Here is a 22,221-nt window from a genome sequence, read left to right on the forward strand (position 1 = left end):
TATTTTTAAAGAAGCTTTCATGTACACGATTATCTGTAGCTTTCAGTAGAAATTCTCAGGTACACGTTACTTTGATATTTCAAGTTACTTTTTTACTTGTTCTTCATTTATTGAGCTTTTACATGACAGTTCTTTCAACATAAACTATTTTCTGAGTGAAAATTGTTCCTAGCTTTTTACAATTATATCCTGCTCACATTTATTTTCAGTGTACGTGAATCACCTGATTCAATTCATCAGCTTGTTAGTGTGTTCATGAAGGAGACAAATCCAGCATAGGAAGAGAGGCCAATGAGTTAAATAATGTGTTTTATATAGAGAGATCTAAAACATTGTGTGAGAGGATCAAGAATGGGAAACACTGTTGTGGATATATTCTTATATATGTTATTAATTTGCCATATTTGTGTGTAGTATTAAATGGCACTTGTCAAGATGACTTGCAGTACCTGGTTGACCCTGTGTGTGACACTGAGCAGTTATCAAAGAATAACCTCAGAATATCACAACTAGTCAATCAAGTGCCATGTAATTAAATCTTACATATAACAAATAACATTTATATTTGATTTATTTGGCAGACGCTTTTATCCAAAACACCTTACACTGCATCATACTTTAAATTTGTTTCTAAGTATGTGCAATCCCTGCAACTTTGACGTTGCAAATGCCATGTTCTTACCGCTGGAAAGTATGAATTTATGTATGATGAATATGAATGTAAATCAGGGGTCTTCTACTACTTTTCTTTGAGGGCCAGATTCTAAAGGTATAAATAAGATGAGGGTCAGACTTTTACCATATCCTCATTTCTTCTGTTATTTCGTTTTTCTGTTATTTATTGCGTTTTCATCCTTTTTATACTGTTTTTGTTGCCGTTACTTATAGGCCATATCTTACAACATGCACAATAATATTGCATCCAGTAAGTGTCCAGTAAGCATCCAGAAAGTTTGCTTTTCATAATATTAAATTAAAAGGGATATTGTCTTTTTAATTGTATTTTATATTCCTTAATCATTGTCACCACTGATGAGGTTTGAAGGATGAGTGTTGATGTCTTAGTGTGTCGGTATTTTTTTTTGTCACGGTTTGAACAGGTCAACATTAATTACAAGTGTGGAAGTATTATTGGTTAAATCCCATTAACATTGACAACCATTTATCATTGATTCAATTGTTGTCAGTGTTTCTAGAGGTCTCGAAGATGTTGAAGAGCATGTTCAGGTGTGTTTGAATAGGGTTGGAGCTAAACTCTGCAGGACACCGGCCCTCCAGGACCGAACATGGGGACCCCTGCTCTACACTCAAAGTACAATATTAAGATCACAGTTTGAGCACACAGTGAGTCTGCTGTGAGGTCACATTTTGACCTCATTGTGAGTATTCTGAAAGCTGATGGTGACATCAGATTGTTGACTTGGCAGACAAACCAAACAAACAGGTTTTAATATGTAAATATAATAACTGAATGTGAATTCTGTTTGTGTCCAGTCAGAGCCGACATCAGTCATGGGTGTAGTGAGTCATCAAGACAAAAATAATCTCATCTAAATGTTGTTTTTGGTCTTTACATTGATGTGTTTGTACATTTAGTTCTGTTCTGCTCCTCATTCAAATGAAGATTGCCTGAAGCTCTCGACTAACAAAAGTGACCTTTAATAAAGTAATTCCACGGTATTCTCAATGTTCCTGCATACAAAGCTCATTTGCATAAAACGTGGACTGTGAGACTCATCAGTGGATATTATGTGCTGTGACTAACTGAACTTGACCGAATGTGACGAGGCGCCTAGAGCCTAATCAGCGTCGCCAGGGAAACGCACAATCACGGGCTCACAGCTGCCGGTCGTCAACACCTGTAGCTCGTTCCCAGCAATATAAAGACGGGAGAAAGGAACGAGAGGGGAGACTTCCTTTCCACTTGCTAACCTTATGACTGCTTGTGACCTATAGCTGTCTTTTGAAACAGGCTCAGAGGACAAGACGACCGGCAGAGGAACAGACACCACATTCTCACACTTGGGCACTCAGGATTGCACCCGGAAACCCCAGAGGGATTGTCTGCACGATTTTCCCCAACTTCACTCTTAATAAACTGCCCTCCGGGGGTTTTTGACACAAACCTGAGTTGTTTCGTGCTATGCTCACCACACCGAACAATAACATAAAAACATCTCTTTAATATTGTGTGGATTCCCTGTTATGGTGCCAGAAGAGTTCATGAACGTCACAACAAAACAGCATTCTGACAACATTAACACAGAATCTTGTCCTGATAAGTCCTGATAACCTGAGATGCCGCAGTCAAATCTACTGGATATGTGATAATCAGGTCGTAATAAATTTGGAATATTATTATTTTTGTTTAAGCTTACATTTTTGAAGCAGTTTTGGGGTTGAAATAGTGATGATTAAATAGCCTGATTTAATATGAGAGTTTAAGGCATAGGTGAGCAATCCTGGTCCTGGAGGGCCACAGCTCTGCAGTATATGCAGTTTAGCTCTGAACAGTGTTTCCCAATCCTGATCCTCCAGAGGACACATTTAAATAGAGCAGGGGTGTCCACACTCGGTCCTGGATAGACATTGTTCTGGAAAATTTTCTGAGAGAGGACACCAAAAATTGACTTAATATCAAATATTTTATTTCTTGCAAGCAGGATCAACTCAAAACACAGTGATAATCATCAATCTGCAGAGAACGCTACTTCACCTTCAGAGCCGAAGAAAAGAGTAGTGGATCCAAGAAGTGCCATGGCTTGAATCCGATGACGACTGCAGTCAAATGTGGTGTACGTAGTGTCGTGGGCATCCCCATATAGCAGACAAAAGTTGTCCTTCCTTTACAGGGACAAAGAATTTTAGTCCCTCAGTATTTGATAAACATGAAAAGATCAGGGAGCACACAAATGTTGTACAATCTGTCTCTAACAGAAAAACAACTCCAGAAGAAATATCTGATCATGCGCTTGTTAGATGGCAAAACATGATAAATGAAGAGCAGGCGACAGCTTTCTGTAATAATTTTCTATGAGTCTTTCATAAGAAGCACGCATGTGAAGATATCACTTTATTAAAAAGGCTTGGAGTTAATTTCAAAGGTGTATCTCATTTATGTGAAGGTGGAACGTGAATTATGCAAACTATTGCTCAGACTGTCACCACAAAACTAAGAGAAAAGTTAAAATCAGCTGAATTTTGGGATCTACTCTTTGACCGATCAGAGGACATAAAAAAACTGAGCAAGAAATTATTTACATTGTGTGTGTGTCCAGCAGCAGAGAATTTATCATTCATTTCTTTGGATTAATTAAACTAAATCACACAAACCTCAACAATGGTGACAATCATCAAACTAATTCAGATAAACAGATCAACTGCAATACATGCTGGGAGACGTGAATGAGGTTTGTTCTAGGATGTTACCAGGCATTCAAACAAGCATGAAGCTTTATTGTTGATTGTCACCATTGTCGAGTTTCATTCACTGATAATTCATCTCTAACTGATTCAGAATTTTTTTCAACTAAAGCAAAAACTGAACACAATAATGATGATTTGTTGGAAATTTTATGTTTTTTCAACATTAATTGAGGGTGCAAAAGTGATATTGATTATATGCCCTTAACAATGACAAATCAACTATTTTAACATTGATTCAATGGTTACTTGCTCTCAGGGCCTCCGTCTTTCTTTGACACTATGGAGTACTGACCGTAGAACCCAGTTTCTCTTTTAAATAAAGAAACATCTCTTTCCTCACGGTAAAATGATAAAAGATCACCTCAACCTCGGCTGTGTCTTCTGATATCTTTTCTTCACTTGCTGACACACATCACACTATGCAAATAAGGCAACGCACACCTTGCTTCTTCTCGTTTGAGTTCTTTCATTACATAATAGACAACAGGAAAGTCGGTGAGCAAGTATACAAATAAGCAGGATGTAAAGTATGTAAACTATGGAAATGAGTATTTCTAGAGAAATACCCAAATGATGGGAGGTGCTGAAGATCAGATCTCATATAATGACATATAAACATACACAGAGAGAGAAACAGCAGCAGATTCAGGAGAGAAACACACAAGAGATGAAGAGTAAGAACTATTTACATTCTCATTCATATTAAAATCATTCTTTTGAAATGACTCTGTTTTTGTGAATTGATCTGAATATAACTTTTAATGAAACTTTATCGAGAAACTGATTTTCTGAAGAGATACAGTAGTGATAGAAATGTTGACTTTTAACTTCAATGATTTTTAAACATGACAGAAACTAAGTAAACGTTTATGTCATACTCACTATTTTAAATTTGCAAACAAATTTATGTTGGATGCCAAAATTGTGAACAAACAGAAGTGTACATTTGAGCTTTTCAATGTGTTTCTTCCTCAGAAATGGCTCAAACTCTATATTTCAGTCTGCTTGTCATTGGTGAGTTTGTGTTTCTGGTTCTATGTTTGATTTAAATGTCAGGAGAATTGACACCATTAATAACTGTTCTCTTAAGGGTCAATACTTTATTACGTGTATCCCACCCCCAAGCAAAGGCATATCCAAAATTGGTCTTTGTTGATGTGAAAATATATCCCTTGAGGGGCCAAAAGTGAAAGTTTTTTCTACGTCTATTTATGACATCTTCTGAACGCCTAATACTGGGGACATCTGTAAAGTTAAAATAAGTTAAAATGGTTTTTAAGACAAGTTTTAGTTTTCAAATGAAAGTAAATGAATTGATTGAGATTGTTTAAAATGAATTGAGTTAAATGATCTGAATTCAGCAAGTAACCATTGAATCAATGTTAAATATTGTTGATTTGTCAATGTTAATTACATTGAATCAATATCACTTTTTCACCCGCTATTAAAGTAGAAAACGTGTTAAAATTTCTACAAACAAACATTATTGTGATCAGTGTTTTCATGTTTTCATTTGTGGTCTTGAATACTTGATTTTAAGATAATGATTTAACCAGTATAAAATTACAACAAAAATATAAATGTTAATGCTTTCATAACTAATGTCAAGGTTCTAGTTTATTAATGTAAAATGACTTTAGAACAATAAAATAAAACATGATTTGTTGACACACTAATTAGACATCGACACTCATCACACAAACCTCAACAATGGTGACAATCATCAAACTCAGATAAACCGATTCACCGCAATGCATGCTGGGAATCATGAATGAGTTTTATACTATGATATTACCCGGCATACATTTGTTGATTGTCACTATTGTTGGATTCATACACTGATTCTTGATGTCTGGTCAGTGATTTCTGAACACATGTTGTTATATGCAGTAACAAACTTTGATTTCTGAGCGAGGGTCCTTTGACTCCATTAATCCCCCCACACTAAATGAACATGATAGTTAACAGCTGAATGAACTTTCCCTTTATTGACACAACATGGTTAGATTCAGATGGTAAATATCATATTCGTTTGGGTGTCCACCTCAGAGATAATCACCATATTTATTATGAAACCATTATATTTCTCAAATATGACATTACAATATCACTTATTGTTACTACTGTAAATCTATAATAAATTATTATAAGATATTTAATGCTTTCAAAATCTTTACTTTTTCTAAATATTTGTGATGTATTGTGATATTAAGAAATATTAATGTCAGTACATTTATTGAACAAAAAATAATGATTTTATTCTTTCAAATAAACAACAAGTAGAATTAACAAGTATTTGCTTGAACATTATTAAAGCCAGATTCTTTCATCTTAAGTATTGCATATACTGTGTGCCTTTTACCCCAATGCTCATACATTAATACAATTTATAAACACAATTAACCATTTAGGATTTATTTTCACATAAAATCTGTTGCTCTATAAATGTTTAACACAAACATATATATTTTTTCTGCAATCTTACAGTATGGGTGTAGTAAAAAGCAAAAAAAGAATCCTTAGGGTGTGCCTTTAGCCTCGTTTTATCCTACAACACAACGTGATAAAAAGACAGCACGCCGCCCAAAAATATCTAAATTACTTACATTTGACGGTCAAATGACTTGTAAACAAAGTCCGTCATCATCATTTCTTTCATAGCTAGACCTCTACCTCATAGCAGAGACTGTTCATTGGATGACATCACAGCATCATGAGAGCAAACTGATCTGTGCTCTTAAATTACTCCCGCTATACTTTACAGTCATAAGCTGAGCAGAACTGCAGCAGGCAGAACAGACCTGTTCTAATAGTGAAAAGCAAATAATCTTCATTAAAAATAATACCTGAAAGTTTTTAAATATTATTATTTATACCCTTTGGTCATATCTGAGGACCCTGAGGGTTTGCTACTGGTTAGTTGAGATATGATGCCATAGCACTGCATATCACAAAACATGCAGACATTAATAACACAGTAGAGAGTATAGACCCCAGCATCATTTACTCACCCTAAGGTTGTGCCAAGGCTGTATAAAACACTTTATTTTTTATAAACACAAAGGAAGATATTTGTAAGAATGTCAGTAACCAAACAGCTCTTGTCCCCCATTTACTGCCCTAGTGGGGAAAATAAATGTTTGGTTAATGACATTTTTCCACATATCAAATCAATTTTATACTTAACACAAAACCGCCCAAAATCAACTTATTTACAACATATATCCTTGAATTTTATGACAAGGGTGTGATCTACCACACCACAAAAAATATCACTCTAAAATATAATGTGTTATTTCAACCTATCGATTTCAATGTTCGCGTCTAAGTGTAAAGTGTGATGTTATGTATAATAGCACATAATAATGTTCATATTCAAATAAATTTTAGTTTGGTAAAAATTAAAACAATCATTCAGCCGACTCAAAAATCTTACTGCATCAGACTGAATTATTTCCTGTTGTTTTCTCTATTATATTTATGGTGTAAGTCTGATGTCTATTAAAATGTGATTTAATTCTGAGTCACCAACTGGAGCGCTCATCTCTCTGAGACACTAACAGGCTCAAATCTGTCAAAATCTGCTTCTTCAATACAAATGTTGTGTCAGTAAATGATGATTGGTTGGTGAACACCCATCCCTGCTAAGATCAGTTCTGAGTAAATTAGTTTTAATAGAAACTCTCTCTTTCTATTTCACAGCTCTCTGTTCATTATCTGAATGCATTCAGCGCCGCTATCACTATATAAACATTGAGAAGAACTGGACTGAAGCTCAGACATACTGCAGAGAGAACTACACAGATCTGGCCACAGTCAACAACATCAATGACATGAACGAGCTGAAGAAGACTGTGTATAACAGTGTGGTGTATGTCTGGATTGGACTAAAGAGAACAGGTGTTTATAAATGGAAGTGGTCTCTGGGTGATGCTGTGAAATATCTGAACTGGGAAACTGAACCATCAACTGACACAAATAATTCTGCTGTTATGAGAAATGGAAAATGGCTTCAGCAGGACTGTAATGTGCCGTCACAGTTCATCTGCTACAATGGTGAGTGACAGCAAACCTTCACTTCACAAAACATGATCATAAGAAAACAATAATAAACATCACAGTTAAGACACAACACATCTGGGGCAGATGACTTCTCATCTCTGTCTCACTTCTCATCTCTGACTTTAGGTGCATCAAAGGATTTAATTATCTGTCAATCACAGACTTTAATTCTCAGCTGTGGTAAGTTTCATTTGTATTCTGTCCAATGAATTAAAGGGAACATAACATGATGAGATAATCAGAGGCGGACAATCCTGGGGCCAAAGAGTAAAAGTCCTGCCATATTTTTGTTTCACCCATGAACTCAGCAGCTGATTTCATCAGCGGAGGAACCAAAACGTTCCTTTCAAGTCACAAGCAAGTCTCAAGTCCTCAAAGAGTTAATGTTAATGAGATCATTAAGTGAGTAATTTAATGATGATTGAGCATTAGTGATGAACACCTGCTGTAATTGAGATGTTGACGTTTTATTGGTTAAATGATGTCACCATCATGGAGATCAGTGTTTGCTTTTGTTGGACTCTTGACCCTATAGTTAGATTTTGCACTGTATCAGTTCATGTACTGTTATAAAGCAGAGAGATCAGTCCTGTGAAGTGTGTAATTCTTCACTTATTTTATATGATGAGTTGATCTAACACTGAAATGTTTACAGGCGAGATATTTCTTTTAGATCATAATCATGTTAATGTTTAGCATAATGAACCTTTTACACTCTGTGTTTAAACAAACTGTTTATCTAAAAGTATCAGTGAGAAAATTCAATAGCAAAAAAACACATGATAAATTAAAACTTCTAGACAGACATCAAGAACCAGCATATGAGGCTCAACAATGGTGACGCTCAACAAAATGCTTCAAGCTGCAATGCATGAAAAACTCCCATCAGGCAATGCAGTATGACTTATAATTGTCACCACTGTTGAGGTTCATATGATAAATGTTCATGTCTAAAAGACTGATCCCAATATTGAAGCTTTATTGTGCCATTGATTTAGGAGGTTTTTATATCCAAATGCAGATCATAAACCTAGAGAGATTTAAACCAGAAATACAAACTATTCTGTTCCTTCAAGATTTGATTCAGCATTGAACAAATGTTTGCCATGAAAAAAATATTGTAATTATTTAAGAAGCAAGTATCTTTGTATAAATAAGCCATTTATATAACGCTCGGTTGTGTATTCCTGTACACCTAAAGTGCTTTATAACCATAAGTGGGGAGTCTGTGAGAACACCAGTGCGCTCACGACATACCAGCATTCGGTTGAGTGAAGAGACAGAAAAAGACCCACAACCTATTACTGAACGACTCAAGAGCACAACTAAAGCGAACACTGACCACAATTATGGTGAAAATGTTTTTTTTTTTCAGCTGATGTCATCCAAGGCTGTGGCTGAAGTCAGTTGTAGTTCTTGTGTTTCTCTTTTCTTCAGTGATGTTGATTGTTAACAGCAGGTGTTCATCACTCAATCATCATTTAATTACTCACTTAATTATCTCATTAACATTAACTCTTTGAGGACTTGAGACTTGCTTGTGACTTGAAAGGAATGTTTTGGTTCCTCCGCTGATGAAATCAGCTGCTGAGTTCATGGGTGAAACAAAAATATGGCAGGACTTTTACTCTTTGGCCCCTGGATTGTCCGCCTCTGGAGATAATAAAGATTTGTCAAACACATTTGTCTGTAATGTGACTTTTTATCAACAGTCGAGGGAACTATTAAAATCCTTTCAGCCAATTATGAGCGTACAGACGGTCAGACCTCCTCTACTGGAATACCAGTGACTGAGCTCACAAGAGTTCTGTGCTTTCAGAACAGATCCCAAACAGTGGGCACTGTGTGTGTCACTGTAAAAAATGCCCGTGAAATTAACGGTAAAATCCTGTTGTTTTCACACAAAAAACCTGTTATCAGAAAGTGTCCGTAAAAAATACGGAAAAACACTGTAAAATTGTCTGTAAAATTAACAGCAAAAATTCCATTATTTTTACGGAAAAACCCTGTAAAAAATGCTGTGAAATTAACAGTAAAATTCTGTAGTTTTCACAGAGAAAACTGTTGTCAAAAAACGTCCATAAAAATACGGATAACATTGTCAAATTCTCTGGGAAATGAACAGTGAAATTCCAAAGATTTCACAAGGAGTTTCTTTCAAACACCCAAACACTTTTATCACCTTCACTTACAGACACCACTGTCACTTTATTTCTGTTGCACGTCTACAAAAGTTCTAATTGAAAATGAACACAAGTTTACATGGTGATGAGTGTTTGCTTTAGTTGTGGTCTTGACCCTTTGCTTTCCATGGGAAGAAGTCTTTCCCCAGTTTTGACATCTATGAGTTGAAACACATTGACTCAGGTGGTTTGGAAAGCTCAGGTAAAGCTAACTCATTAAATTATTTGTGTTGGTGGTTAAGTACATGTTCAAGAGTTTAGCTAGTGCTTTAAAGTTACTTGTTGTCCTCATTTAGGATATTGAATGAAATTAATTAATATACTGAATGTCTTTAACAGCACATCTAAGACATAATAAATGTTCTAGCAGATATTTAGAATATAACAGTTTGTCTCAACAATGGTGACAACAGAAAAAACCTCTAAAGATAAACGCAATGCATTCTGGGTATCATCAAAGCACAAAACTCATCAATGACTCCCAGCATGCATTGCGGCTGTAAGCTTTTCATTTGTTAGTCACCACTGTTGAGATTCATACACTGATTCTTGATGTCTGAGTCAAAGACGAAATGCAAGCTTTTTAACGGTTCAAATACTTTTTAGATTGAATGTTGCATGAAATGTGAATTTTAAAAATAGATTCATTGAGGCATTTGTAAATAAAATACAATTAGTAATTAAACAACATCCCAGATAAAGAGTAAATACCTAATCACACTTTCATTTGATGTGATTTGCTACAAGACTGTGTTTTATATAAAACAATGTCACAGCAGCCCAAAGATAACTGTAAACTTATTTATGACGGCTGAAAGAGGCCAACTAAAGCAAACACTGATCACAAAAACGGTGACTTTAAATAAACCAATAAAGCATCAAGTCATGGCTGTTATGCTGCAGTCCCTGTGAAGCAGAAGTGATGATCGTCTCCAGTATTCTGACGTATTTACAAGATGAATAGTGGGTGTGGCTCATGTTTTCGACTGTGAATTGATTGGATGAATAAAAACAGGATGTTCCCGTAATTTTACGGTAGTTTACTGGCAACCACAGCTGCCGGTATTTTTCCGTAAAAACTACGGAATTTGTATTTTCTCTTTTCTTTTCTGATATTAAATGTTTTGTGGGTCACCACTAAGATGAAGAGTGGAGTCTGTGTTTAACTCACGGTCAGGCAAAGATATTCTGATGTCAAGCTTGCATGTTGCTTTGTTTAAAAGTGACTTTAATAATGAATTACAAAGAAATAAATTAAGTAAATGTTATGTTTTCACTTTTATGCATTTGGACCAAGTTTTCATTTTCTATAAAGAAATGTTGTTGATATAAAAGACTCAAATGTATTAAGTTCATACACAGTTTGAAGTTTGTGCCCTGAAGTTTTAAACTGCAAAGCTGTTAACATTCTTTTCCTGTATTTTTTACGGAATTTTACTGGTAACCACAGCTGCCGGTATTTTTCCGTAAAAATTACGGAACATTTTTTACAGTGCAAAGAATCAACCTCGGCTGTGGTCACTTCTAATCTAGAGCAAAGGTTATTATCTCTTCATATTTAAGTACACTTTTATTGATATGTTCTTGGTGACGAATCAACCTTATCATTTGTGTAGCTTTGGAAATCATATCGCTCATTGATTTCAGAAGGCTTGGTTCTACGCTTGTTCTTCCTCTCCTCCTTTTTCTCCTGTTTTCTCTGAACAATCAAATCATGTGTGTCATACTTTATGGGTTCATGGTGAAAGGACATATACACATTCTTTCTCAGTCCTTTTTTAACATGTGCATCATATACAACAGTAAACATAATGCTGGCCCCAAATTGTCAAACGGCATGTAATGTTATAACTTTTCTCTTTAAGTGTAAACATTAGTTCACACATTAACTGCAGGAGCAGAAGCCGGGTGAGTACAATCTCTCTATATTTCCATCCATCCATTTTCTACCGCTTTATCCGAATGACCTCGGGTCACGGGGAGCCTGTGCCTGTCTCAGGAGTCATTGGGCATCAAGGCAGGATACACCCTGGATGGAGTGCTCTCTATATTTAAAAAATATATTTAGTTTGATCTTCTGACTTCACGTCACCACTGCTGCATTCGAGCGTTGCACTTTTGTCAGCATCTGTACTGTTTAGTGAGCGGCATTCAGCCGACCGTAAGCTTACTGGAGAATAGAAAGTATAAACGGCACTTCCAATAGTGACTGCTGGTTAACTACAACATGTCTATATCATGTATTCAGTGTGCATAAGTTCTCTACATAGCGTGCCGTTCCCACTCACGTCTTGCTCAAAATAACTCACGCAGTCACTACATCCAAGTGAATGTAAACAAAATGTATCAGAAGCCTATATCTTACCAATGTTTTAAGTGCAAGATCTCCTTCGTCTCTTGTCTGCACAACCCCAACACAACTGCATCTCGTATATGACCCCCTTAAAAAATTTGCCATCATGAGAAAAGACCTCTGGAGCAGACCCTCAGCAAGTCTGGACCGCACCTCAGACTCCGCCGCTGATAAACCCCGACTGCTTTTACACCAACAGTCACAAGTCATTACAGTTCAAATGAATTCATTGAAACATTTTAGATTCATTCAACAGAAGAAATATATTTTAAATATATATTCAAGTTTTCACATAACTGCTGAAACCTAAAAGTCATTGTTCAATATTACTGTTAAATTCTATGATGATGCTGTAAGTGAGTCCTGCTTGTTGTCGTAACCATCCATTGACGTCCATAAAAAAACAGCCTCTGGTCTCCTTCCCTGCGTACCGCTGAAGCCCCCGCAGTAGCATTAGCCGATATGGAGTTTTTGCTAAAGGCTTTCATTCTAAAATGGCTTTGTTCATGATGACTAGAAAATGATGAGCAGGGGTGTTGGATTTGGGTTGGAACTAAACTATGCAGATCACTAGCCCTCCAGGACCGGAGTTGAATAAAACTCCACCTTGTGTGCAAAGAATACCCAGAAGTGCACAATACTGTTAAAAGTGTTTCACTCACAAAGCAGGTTTTATTTAATTTAAATGGTTTTAATCTACTTAATTTTATTTGTTTAATACTAAAACGTACCAATATACTTCCTCTTTACTTAAAATATATCCGTTTTTTATAAAACAATATATTTTAGGTAAAACTAATTCAATTTATTTGGGTACTTCTTTTTATGTGGTTATTGTGTACAAGAAATGTTCTAAAAATTAATTGACGAAAACAATTTATTAGAGCACACTGTAAAAAGTAATACCTAGATCTAACTTATAAAAAGTGAGGCAAGTGGCTGCATTGGACTTTTTAAGTTGAATCAACTTGCAGCCTTTTTTAAGTATAATAAACACTTTAATATTACTTAATACAAACGCAACAAAATCAAGTTGAGCTAACTAATAGTACTAGTGTTCCTAAGTTAGATAAACCTACTTTTATTGGTAGAGGGGACTTATTTATGGGTTGCTACAAGTAACCTGTAATCATTTTATTTAGGTATTATGAACATTAATTTTTCTTAGTAAAATTAAACTAATCATATGTGAATAAACATTTTAATTGAGTCCTGGCTATAACATCAACAAATACATCTAAATGTCTATATTCTAAGCACTACGGTAATTAACTTTACATAAACAGACATTGTCAATGACAACTACAAATTCAATTGAAGAAGAAAAAGATGGGAAGATAGATCGAAGACAATAACATTTATTCAATGTCAACCAGTGTCACTTTTACAGCGACTACAAAACAGGCAATAAATGTGGCCACACACGTACACAAAATATAAATATATTTGCCGAGAGGAATACAACAACTACAACCTGAAATACAACCCAGCTAACAAAAGTTTGTTATAAGAACGTTCCTATTAAAATATTCAAAATGTCAGTTTTTTATGTTTTAAGATAATTTCCAGCTGACAAAAGTCACCATCATGGTGATCAGTGTTTCCTTGAATTGGGCTCGTGACCCTTGACATTTACTCTTGAACATAGATGTACTTATAAAGTACATTTGTCAAAGAAATTGAAATGATGCTCTGATCAATGGTGTTGGTTGGTGGTCAGTGAGATATCTACCATGTTTACATTTAAATAAATGACTGTGCTGCTGATCTGGAAATTACATTAAAACATCTGGGAGTTTGATTACATTTTTCAGTCTCCAAAGCTTCTTTGAAAAAAGAAAATACTCCGAATTTAGACACACAGACATGAAGAATCAGTTTATGAATCTCAACAATGGTGAGAATAAACAAAAGAAAACTTCATGCTGTGATGCATGCTGGGTAACATCATAGCACAAAACTAATGATTGATTCCCAGCATGCATTGTGGTTGATCCGCTTATCTGAGTTAGTTGATTGTTTCTCACCATTGCTGAGATTCATACATTGATTCTTGATATCTGTGTGATTCTAAAATGTTGTTTGATAAAAATACATCCGTTTTTCACAAATCTTTCTAGATATCTAAAAACAGTAAAATTTCCTGATTTTACAATGTCCTTTCAGGATCTTTAGCATAGCACTCAACCTAAATGAGTTCTGAATCAAGCTATAACATCACAGAGGTTTCACCAATACCATTTGGTTAGGTTCATATTTGCTCTGCCGTGACAATTGCACTTTATGAGCACTTTCAGCAGTTCGAACATACATTTGCTCAGGGGTCAAGATCCCAACTCAAGGAAACACTGATCACCATGACGGTAACTTTCTTAAAACGCTTAAAACATTTTTTTCGTATTCAGACAAGTGAAAAACCTCTAAGGAACGTTCTTATACATTTTTTTTGTTAGCTGGGTTGTATTTCAGGCTGTATTTCAGGTTGTAGTTGTTATGTTTCTCTGGGTAAATATTTTTCAGCAGTGACGCTGTTTGTTAACAGCAGATGTTCATCACTAATAACTCAATCATCACTATAATAATAATGAAACTCAATACAAATTCTGTCAAACTGGAGCACAGAAAGGTGATGGTTTTGGGATAATCTGGGCCAGAATTGAAATGAACTGTTGTTTATATTTGGTTCAGTTCTGCTTTATTTGTTTTGATGTTTGACATGTGGCATAGCTTTGGCATGCCTGTGGCCCAAATCTGGAGCGGACCGCACAAGGGCCATCATTCCACGCCATATGTGGGCCAGATTAGTAAAGTATGGGGAGTAAGGTGTGGGCCAGATTTGGGCCGCAAAAATGTGCTATCTGGGTTAGCTCAACTTGATTTTGTTGCGTTTGTATTAAGTAATATTAAAGTGTTTATTATACTTAAAAAAGGCTACAAGTTGATTCAACTTAAAAAGTCCAATGCAGCCACTTGCCTCAATTTTTATAAGTTAGATCTAGGTATTACTTTTTTACAGTGTAAAGCAAGCAGCAACCCATACATCTTATCACAGCCTAAAAGACTTAAACACACCAGTGAACATGGGATACAGATGAGGTCTATGTATTCGGTGACTCTATTAGAAAGACAGACAGACATACACACTTAAACCCATAGAACTTTATTTGCTATAAAATTACGTCTTGGGTTTGAATACTTCACGCAATACGAGTATAATAAAACGTTAGCTTCAGTGAAGCGTTAACATTATTAAATGCAGTAAACTGTCTTACAGTATAGAACAGTTACAGAGCAATTTAAACTGAACTTCAGACAGTAAACTTTAATGCTTGCGTAAAGCATGTAACTAGTATAACGCAGGCTACGAAGTAATTTATATCGTTATGTCATGTCAATACTCATGTCACGCCAATTAAAACACATTTTCTGCGTTTGTTTCACTTATTGACAAATTATTTACAGCTTAAGTGTCCAGTTTATCATTTAAATGGTCTAACCTGAAAGTGAGTGAAATATGACGCGGGAGTGAAAATATCAAGCGGGAAAAGCGCAACGTCACCACGTTATCGAGTAGATGTTTGATCACCGATGAGCTGGATTCCTCTGGGTCTGGATCTGGAGTCTTCTCTTGTATTTGAAAATGTGGTTTGCCATTTGGATGGATGATAACAGCCTTCTGAGCCCACCAGTAGACGCAGCAGCCCCATCTGGCCAATATGAATCAGCTGATAACCACTGACAACACCTATTCAATCGACTGATAACACTCGAAGCGGGTGAACACTGACACAATTAAACCCCACTAACAGAGTAATCGCACCAGAGTTCGTTTTAATCTAACCAAACATGGCATATATGAACACAAGCGTCATCAAATCTAAAGCTTCATTTAACGTATTGTTGCTCAAAAAAAAATTAACTCCAATTAATACTGATACAAGAATCATTTATCAGACAGTTTCAATGATTTAAAGAAAATAGAGATGTTATGGTTTGAAACCTTTACAGTCAAATTCACCAAGAAGAACATTTATTTAAAAATTCTGTCATCATTTACTCACCATCATGTTGTTTCAAACCTGTATTAATTACTTTGTTCTGATAACACACAGAAAGATATTTTGAAGAATGTTCACAATTTTCAGTTCTGGCACATCTTTGACTGTCATAGTAGGAAAAGGTTTGCTTTGCTACACTCTTCAAAACATCTCATTTGGTGTTCAACAGAACAAATAAATGTATAAAAATAATGTTTCCTAATCTACTATGAAGGGTGATCATCTGTGTGTGAGAGAGAGACATAATATACTGTGATCCATACAGCCCCTGTGGGAACTATATCGTAAACTGAATGAATAATTCCACATTAAACACTAGAAAGTTCATTATTGTTTATTTTTCCACCTGTGGATGAGACTAATCTGATTTAGGTTTGAGATTCAATCAAAAAAGGGAAAGGGCATTTTATTATGCTTTATTTGTCAGATTATACAAGCAGATTACAATGAAACACACATGAATCACATGCATAGATCAGTATTGAAAGATAAACATTGATAACAAACTCTTTAAGACTGTTCACTGACTGACATCGGATAGCTGCATGATTCCTAGAAGCTTCACTACTAATATATTTCTGTACGTGGCACAAGGATGATCTGACTCCTCACCTCTTGTTTTAAAACAATGTGTGTGTTATGTCTCGACTGAATCTATGTTTCTTTGCAGGCGTGGTGTCACTGTCACTACAGGCCCTTTTACAAGTGTTCCGGTACTCTGGCAATTTAATTCGACCAAAAAAAATGTTTTCAGCCTCCTCAGATGAAGGTTGGTCACTAAAACAGTTTCCATGAAAGATTTGAAAAGAAGTTTCTGAGGATTCATACAGTACACTTAGCTCCTTATTCATCTCTGAAACGCTCATGATCTTTATGTTGAATTCTGGCTTGTTTTCTCCTAAATAGCCAAAGGAAAAAGACTTTTTGTCATCTGTGTGATGTTTATAACAGACAGCCGTCCAGATGTGAGAAGGAACTGTTACCCGTTTAAATTTGTCCATTGGTGGTATTTCCTCATTACTGGGTACAGCACAGTCGTCCTCTTGTGGTATTTTCTTATTACCGGGTACAGTACCTGTGACAATGTAAGCTGTCGCGTCTTTATCACTTTTATCACCAATTTTTTTCTGTAAAAAACTTTGCAAATAACCCTCCCAGATCTTCCAGTGAATGCGGTTGAAGCAAGCATCCATCGGCACAGCGTTGGTCAGAGTGAATGTCGCCTGACGGGCATCGTCACGTTGGATACCGTTGGGGTTCAGGTGTCCGCGATCATATCCCGTGTGTTCGTAGTCAGCGGTGATGGCTTGACTTCCTTTATATTTATTGACAAACTTTTCAGCTTTGCTCTCACGGATCATGTGATCAGTGTTTGGTCCAGAAATCTACAAAAGAAATATAACTTTACCACAGTTGTTACACATATATTCGGTTAATATGCACAAGCTTCTTTTCAGAGAACATTTAAGATGTCACTGTGTTCATAAAATCAATGTGTATCCATTAACAGTGTATTACATATGTATCTGCAATTACAACAGTTTAAAATGTAAATAATTTAGAAAAACGGAGTTTTACATTTTATATATTTGTTAAATAGTAAAACTTACTGTTACCTGTGGCTCAATGTGCCATTGGTCGCATCTTTTTGTTGTTCCATCTGTTTGAAAGGATTTGGAATCAAATGAATAGGCACTGTACAGGGGAATTTTGTGAAAAGTCGAAAAGAGAGTAGCAAATGCAAAAGGTTTGTTTTCCATTTTCTGACAAATTTTCTTGGAATTTTGATCTATTCCTTGCGGTTCCATGTTCATGTAGAAAAAATTTGGACATTCATCAAATTTCATGACCACTTTTGCCTGAACATCAAAAGCTCTCAGCGCAGTACAGCTGAACAGGAAAATCAGAAACATGATCCAGTTTAAATGTTTCATACGACGGTTATAACAGACTGTGGTATGTCTGCTTAAATACACAGTTAATAATAAAACGGCTAACTCTTCACCGTTTGTTTTTGAATATTTGTGGTCAGGCTGTTTTGCATATTTATTCAATTACACATATGTCTTTGTTACGTTGGACAGTCCAATTACTCTTTTGCTATAATTTTACATACAAGTCAAAGAATGACATCGAGATATGCAAAGCGTGTAGGATGAGTCATTTCACTAATTTAGTTGGGCTGGAGCTCATGAGGCAAGCCGGTCATAGGACAGCATCATATACTGTAAATGCACACTACATTATTTGATGTATATTTTTGATCTTGCACCTGGCTAAGATGCTTTGGATGTGCATACTTTTAATGTTTCTTTGATGCCATCATTTTATGATTGAAAACCTATATCACTGATATAAGCATGGCCGTACACAGGATTTTAGAAATACTGAAGTCCGCCTGTAGGATTTTATCTCAAGGTATGCAAAGAACTACCCCCACCGACTATACAGTGCTTGCACTCGCAAATATAGAATAACTTTGCTCCCCTATTTGAAGATTACTCTCCTCCTCCTGGTCGCATCAAATAGTTTAAGCACTTTCTGTTGATTTTAATCTTGTGATAAATGTTCATAGGGGCAAGTCCAGTAAGCCTGTTGTCTGTCATCGTAATGAGTGTGTCTTAGGCGTCTCAAGGTGCTAAAAGACAACTCTGCAGAAGCCAGGGATGCTGGAATAGTTGGAAGGACGTACAGTACACATGCAAATTGGGGAAGAATTCCAGAGTGTTCTTTAAAACCTGACAAATGTCACTGGCACTGCTGCTGCCTGCTGTACCTCAACTGCTCTAGTTATATATTTATACACCTTTGGGGTTGTCGCTGATGTGTTTGACCTCCTCGTCCGCAAAACTAAGCCATTTTCGTGTGTGTGTGGGAGCAATAAAACCAAACTACAGAAAAAGTATTAAAATTTGCAGTTACAGTATTATTTTAAAGTTGGTACAAAGTTGAAGTATTTTATTAAGCTGGTCCACAGTTTAAGTATTTGATTTATGTCCAAAAAATGTTTTGTCAGTGAAGCTCTGTTAACACATTTAGTATAAGGGGGGCCCTGCCCTTACGGAAAAGTCACATGAGTTTCACATGTGAAATTTCATGTGTGGAAACATGTTAAAATCCCTTGTGAAATGCACATGGGAAATATGTGTTTTTGGAACAGATTTTGTGTGAAAGTTGTGTGAAATCCATGTGAAACCCATGGGATCACATGCGAAACACATGCACATTCATTTGTGAAACCCATAAGATCACATAGGACACATGTGTATTCTGATGTGAAACCCATGGAATTACATGTGATCACTCATATAAATTACCATGTGAAACCCATAAAATCATATATGACACATGTGCATTACCATGTGAAACCCAAGCATATTCCTATGTGAAACCCATGGGATCACGTGTGACACACATGTGAAACCAATAAGATAATTTTACTCATGTTAAATTCCATATTATTATTACATTATCTTATATTAAATATTAAAGATAAGCTCACATGTATACCCTATAATCTGTACAATTACACGAAACAAAAATTGTGCTCACAATTGAAATGCAAATGCATGTGTCTTCAAGTGGGTGCGTGTACAGTACAAAACAATGTTTCTTAAATAAAACATATCATCTACAAATTTACAGGTCTGCAAGCAGAATTAGTTTAGGTTGTTTAAGAGGAAGAAGTAATGTTTGTATTTATTCATTCATCATACCATAACCTTTGACACCAAGGGCAAGCCATATTGTTAGGCTGTTGGTAGAATGCAAAGTGGAGGCTCCATGCTGTGATGTAGAGTGGAAAGACATCTAAACATGACACACTAAACAGCACTGCAAAAGGTACAACATTGAGATTTTATTTGCAAAAATCCATAAACACTGCTGATCATAAAATGAGCAAAAATAAAATCTGTGTACAGGTGTGTGTGTGTGTGTGTGTGTGTGTGTGGAGAAATGTTGTTACAGAGGTTAGGATTTGATGTCATGAAGTTGAGTAAACCCCACTGGGTGCCGGTCAGAGCACAAATAATGAAGAGACAGGTTTGTGGGTGTTATGTGGTGTATTGAAGTCAGATGAATGTCAGAGATATCAACAATCAAACTGTATCCTCACAGGCAGAGGTCTCCATTTAGTCCATGAATAAAAGTACAATAAATAATGAATAAACTAACTGGGTCTTAATAATGTGTCCACATTTAAATCAGTGCAGTTGTAATAAATGATACTGTTATGTGCACAGTTCTATTATCAGGAGTTATCAAAAGATTATCTGAGTAACAATATCTTACAGTTTAATGCACTGAAGCTATAGTTTCACATTTATCATAAATAACATGCGAGTTATACATAATGAACAGAATATATAACAGAACGCAACCATTACAGTATTTATCTGTAATATCAATATTATTCACTGTAAACATCTGTATAATGAACTGAATTAACAACACTTTCAATTATATTCCCGAAAGAGAGAAATATATATAAACCGATCAGCACATGACCATGCGAAACGAAAGTAAATAATATAACATCACCAAGAAGACATAATAATAAATTGACTTACTTCTTCTTCAATGATTAATACCTTCAGAATAATCACTTGTGCAAAACCATCAGATAATCAAAATATAAACTTAAATATGAACTATAAACTTCTGCCCCAGCCGACTGCCGCAGTACAATAGATCCGCTACAGCAACACTGACTACCGGATAGAGCCCAACTGTTACCATAGCAACGATTTCAACGTAAGAGTCCTCTGAGGAGGCTTTTAACACAAATGTGTTTCTTTCTCTGTGACTGTGGACGGTTACTTGTGTAGTTACGGGCATTCATTTGTAGTTTTGTGTGAATGTGGATTATATTGTGTTGTTTTAAAATTGTATTTTTTTTTATTTGGAATATATATATAGTTTGGTCGTTTTTATTTATATATTATTTGCGGTTATTATATCGCACATGATTACTACAGATTCAATTTCCTCTGGTTTTCCATCTTCCATCGTGTTCCTAGATATTACTTGTTGGGAGGGTTTTCATTTATGAATCATTTTTTTCTTTTATGTTTTACTTTGTGGAGGTTGGTTTGAAGTTACTGAAACTCGATTGAGATTCTTTCGTTTTTGTTTATTATTTTGTATATTTATTATTTTTCTGGGGTTTTCATGCTGGAGTTCCTTTTGTCCTTGACATGTTTGTCTAGTGGGCCAATGTGTGGTATGTGTGAAGTGGTGACTGTTTAAATGACTATTTGTATGTTATATTATTGTGAGGAAATTGTGGTAGCGTGAGGTTCTATGAAGGATTGAATCAATAACCTCCCCTCTGGCCCGGTCACACAGGTAAACTTGAGTTTTCATCATATAATACAAAAGAGTTTCTTCACTTTGAGTCACTTTATTCATTTTAAAGTGTTTGTTATGATTCACTGAGATATTTTCATCATTTCAGCTTCTGTAAAGCCATCAGCAATGGAAAAAAAAACATTCTAGTGCTGCTGTTCTCTGGTCAGTGTGAACAATGTGTAAAGCTTTGTATCTGAATGTTAAATTTTTGAATTTATGATGGTTCACAATATAATTGTGCCAACAAAAAATATACATAAATAAAACAACTTTACAACAGAGGTTGATTGACAATACCATGTGTAATATTTTGCATTTGTTTGTCATTTAAATCAGTGCCATTTGTTGTAAGAAACAATAAATCATTTTCTTGAAAACGGAAATATAAACAGAACAATATTGGGTTTTATGGAGGATCTATTGACAGAAATGCAATAAATTATACACATTGTAAATAAAAAAGCTAAATATATTTTCCTTACTGTGCATAATCATCAAATGTCAAAGTTTGGAAATACACACAATAAACTCTCGCACAAACGTTTCTCTAAATGTCCTCTTTATCGATTCTAACTAAGTTCATAACAAAACTTGAATGACGAAACATTCGTCTTTAACAATGATGTCTTTAAATTTGATATCAGATGAAGGAAACGTCAATTAATGATGTGATTTTAATGAGGTGTTCACGATCAGTCTGAATGCTGTAAACATATAAATGTTGCAGAGATCTTCTTTGCCTTTAATATAATTATTATCATAATTATAACGATTATTAATATGGAAA

The 22,221-nt window shown here is 35.4% G+C and overlaps 1 protein-coding gene across 7 annotated transcripts; it reads left to right on the forward strand.

Moving 5' to 3' along the window:
- Window positions 1-4,075: 4,075 nt before the first annotated feature.
- Window positions 4,076-18,084, forward strand: LOC130420704 (L-selectin-like). Of its 7 annotated transcripts, none has more exons than XR_008906686.1 (7): window positions 4,076-4,100; window positions 4,402-4,440; window positions 7,129-7,482; window positions 7,615-7,668; window positions 9,201-9,368; window positions 11,122-11,211; window positions 16,753-18,084. XR_008906686.1 is itself a non-coding variant. In XM_056748197.1 (7 exons), the coding sequence occupies exons 1-7, from the start codon at window positions 4,094-4,096 to the stop codon at window positions 17,250-17,252; spliced, it is 744 nt and encodes a 247-aa protein (XP_056604175.1). In that variant the 5' UTR covers window positions 4,076-4,093; the 3' UTR covers window positions 17,253-18,084. The 7 variants fall into 7 exon arrangements, 6 of the variants coding, with proteins under 6 accessions (XP_056604175.1, XP_056604177.1, XP_056604174.1 ...); XM_056748197.1 differs by lacking the exons at window positions 9,201-9,368; window positions 11,122-11,211 and having other exon boundaries at window positions 16,753-16,851; window positions 16,989-17,167; window positions 17,241-18,084; XM_056748199.1 differs by lacking the exons at window positions 9,201-9,368; window positions 11,122-11,211 and having other exon boundaries at window positions 16,753-16,851; window positions 16,989-17,167; window positions 17,250-18,084.
- The last annotated feature ends 4,137 nt before the right edge of the window (window positions 18,085-22,221 follow it).

This window comes from Triplophysa dalaica, chromosome 5 (assembly GCF_015846415.1).
Source record: "Triplophysa dalaica isolate WHDGS20190420 chromosome 5, ASM1584641v1, whole genome shotgun sequence".
NCBI classification, from domain to species: Eukaryota; Metazoa; Chordata; class Actinopteri; order Cypriniformes; family Nemacheilidae; genus Triplophysa; species Triplophysa dalaica.

Coding starts and splice junctions, on each gene's coding strand:
- LOC130420704 (XM_056748196.1), top strand. Junction 7,483..7,614: donor ACAGTTCATCTGCTACAATG/GTGAGTGACAGC, acceptor CTCTGACTTTAG/GTGCATCAAAGGATTTAATT. Junction 7,669..16,752: donor GACTTTAATTCTCAGCTGTG/GTAAGTTTCATT, acceptor GTTTCTTTGCAG/GCGTGGTGTCACTGTCACTA.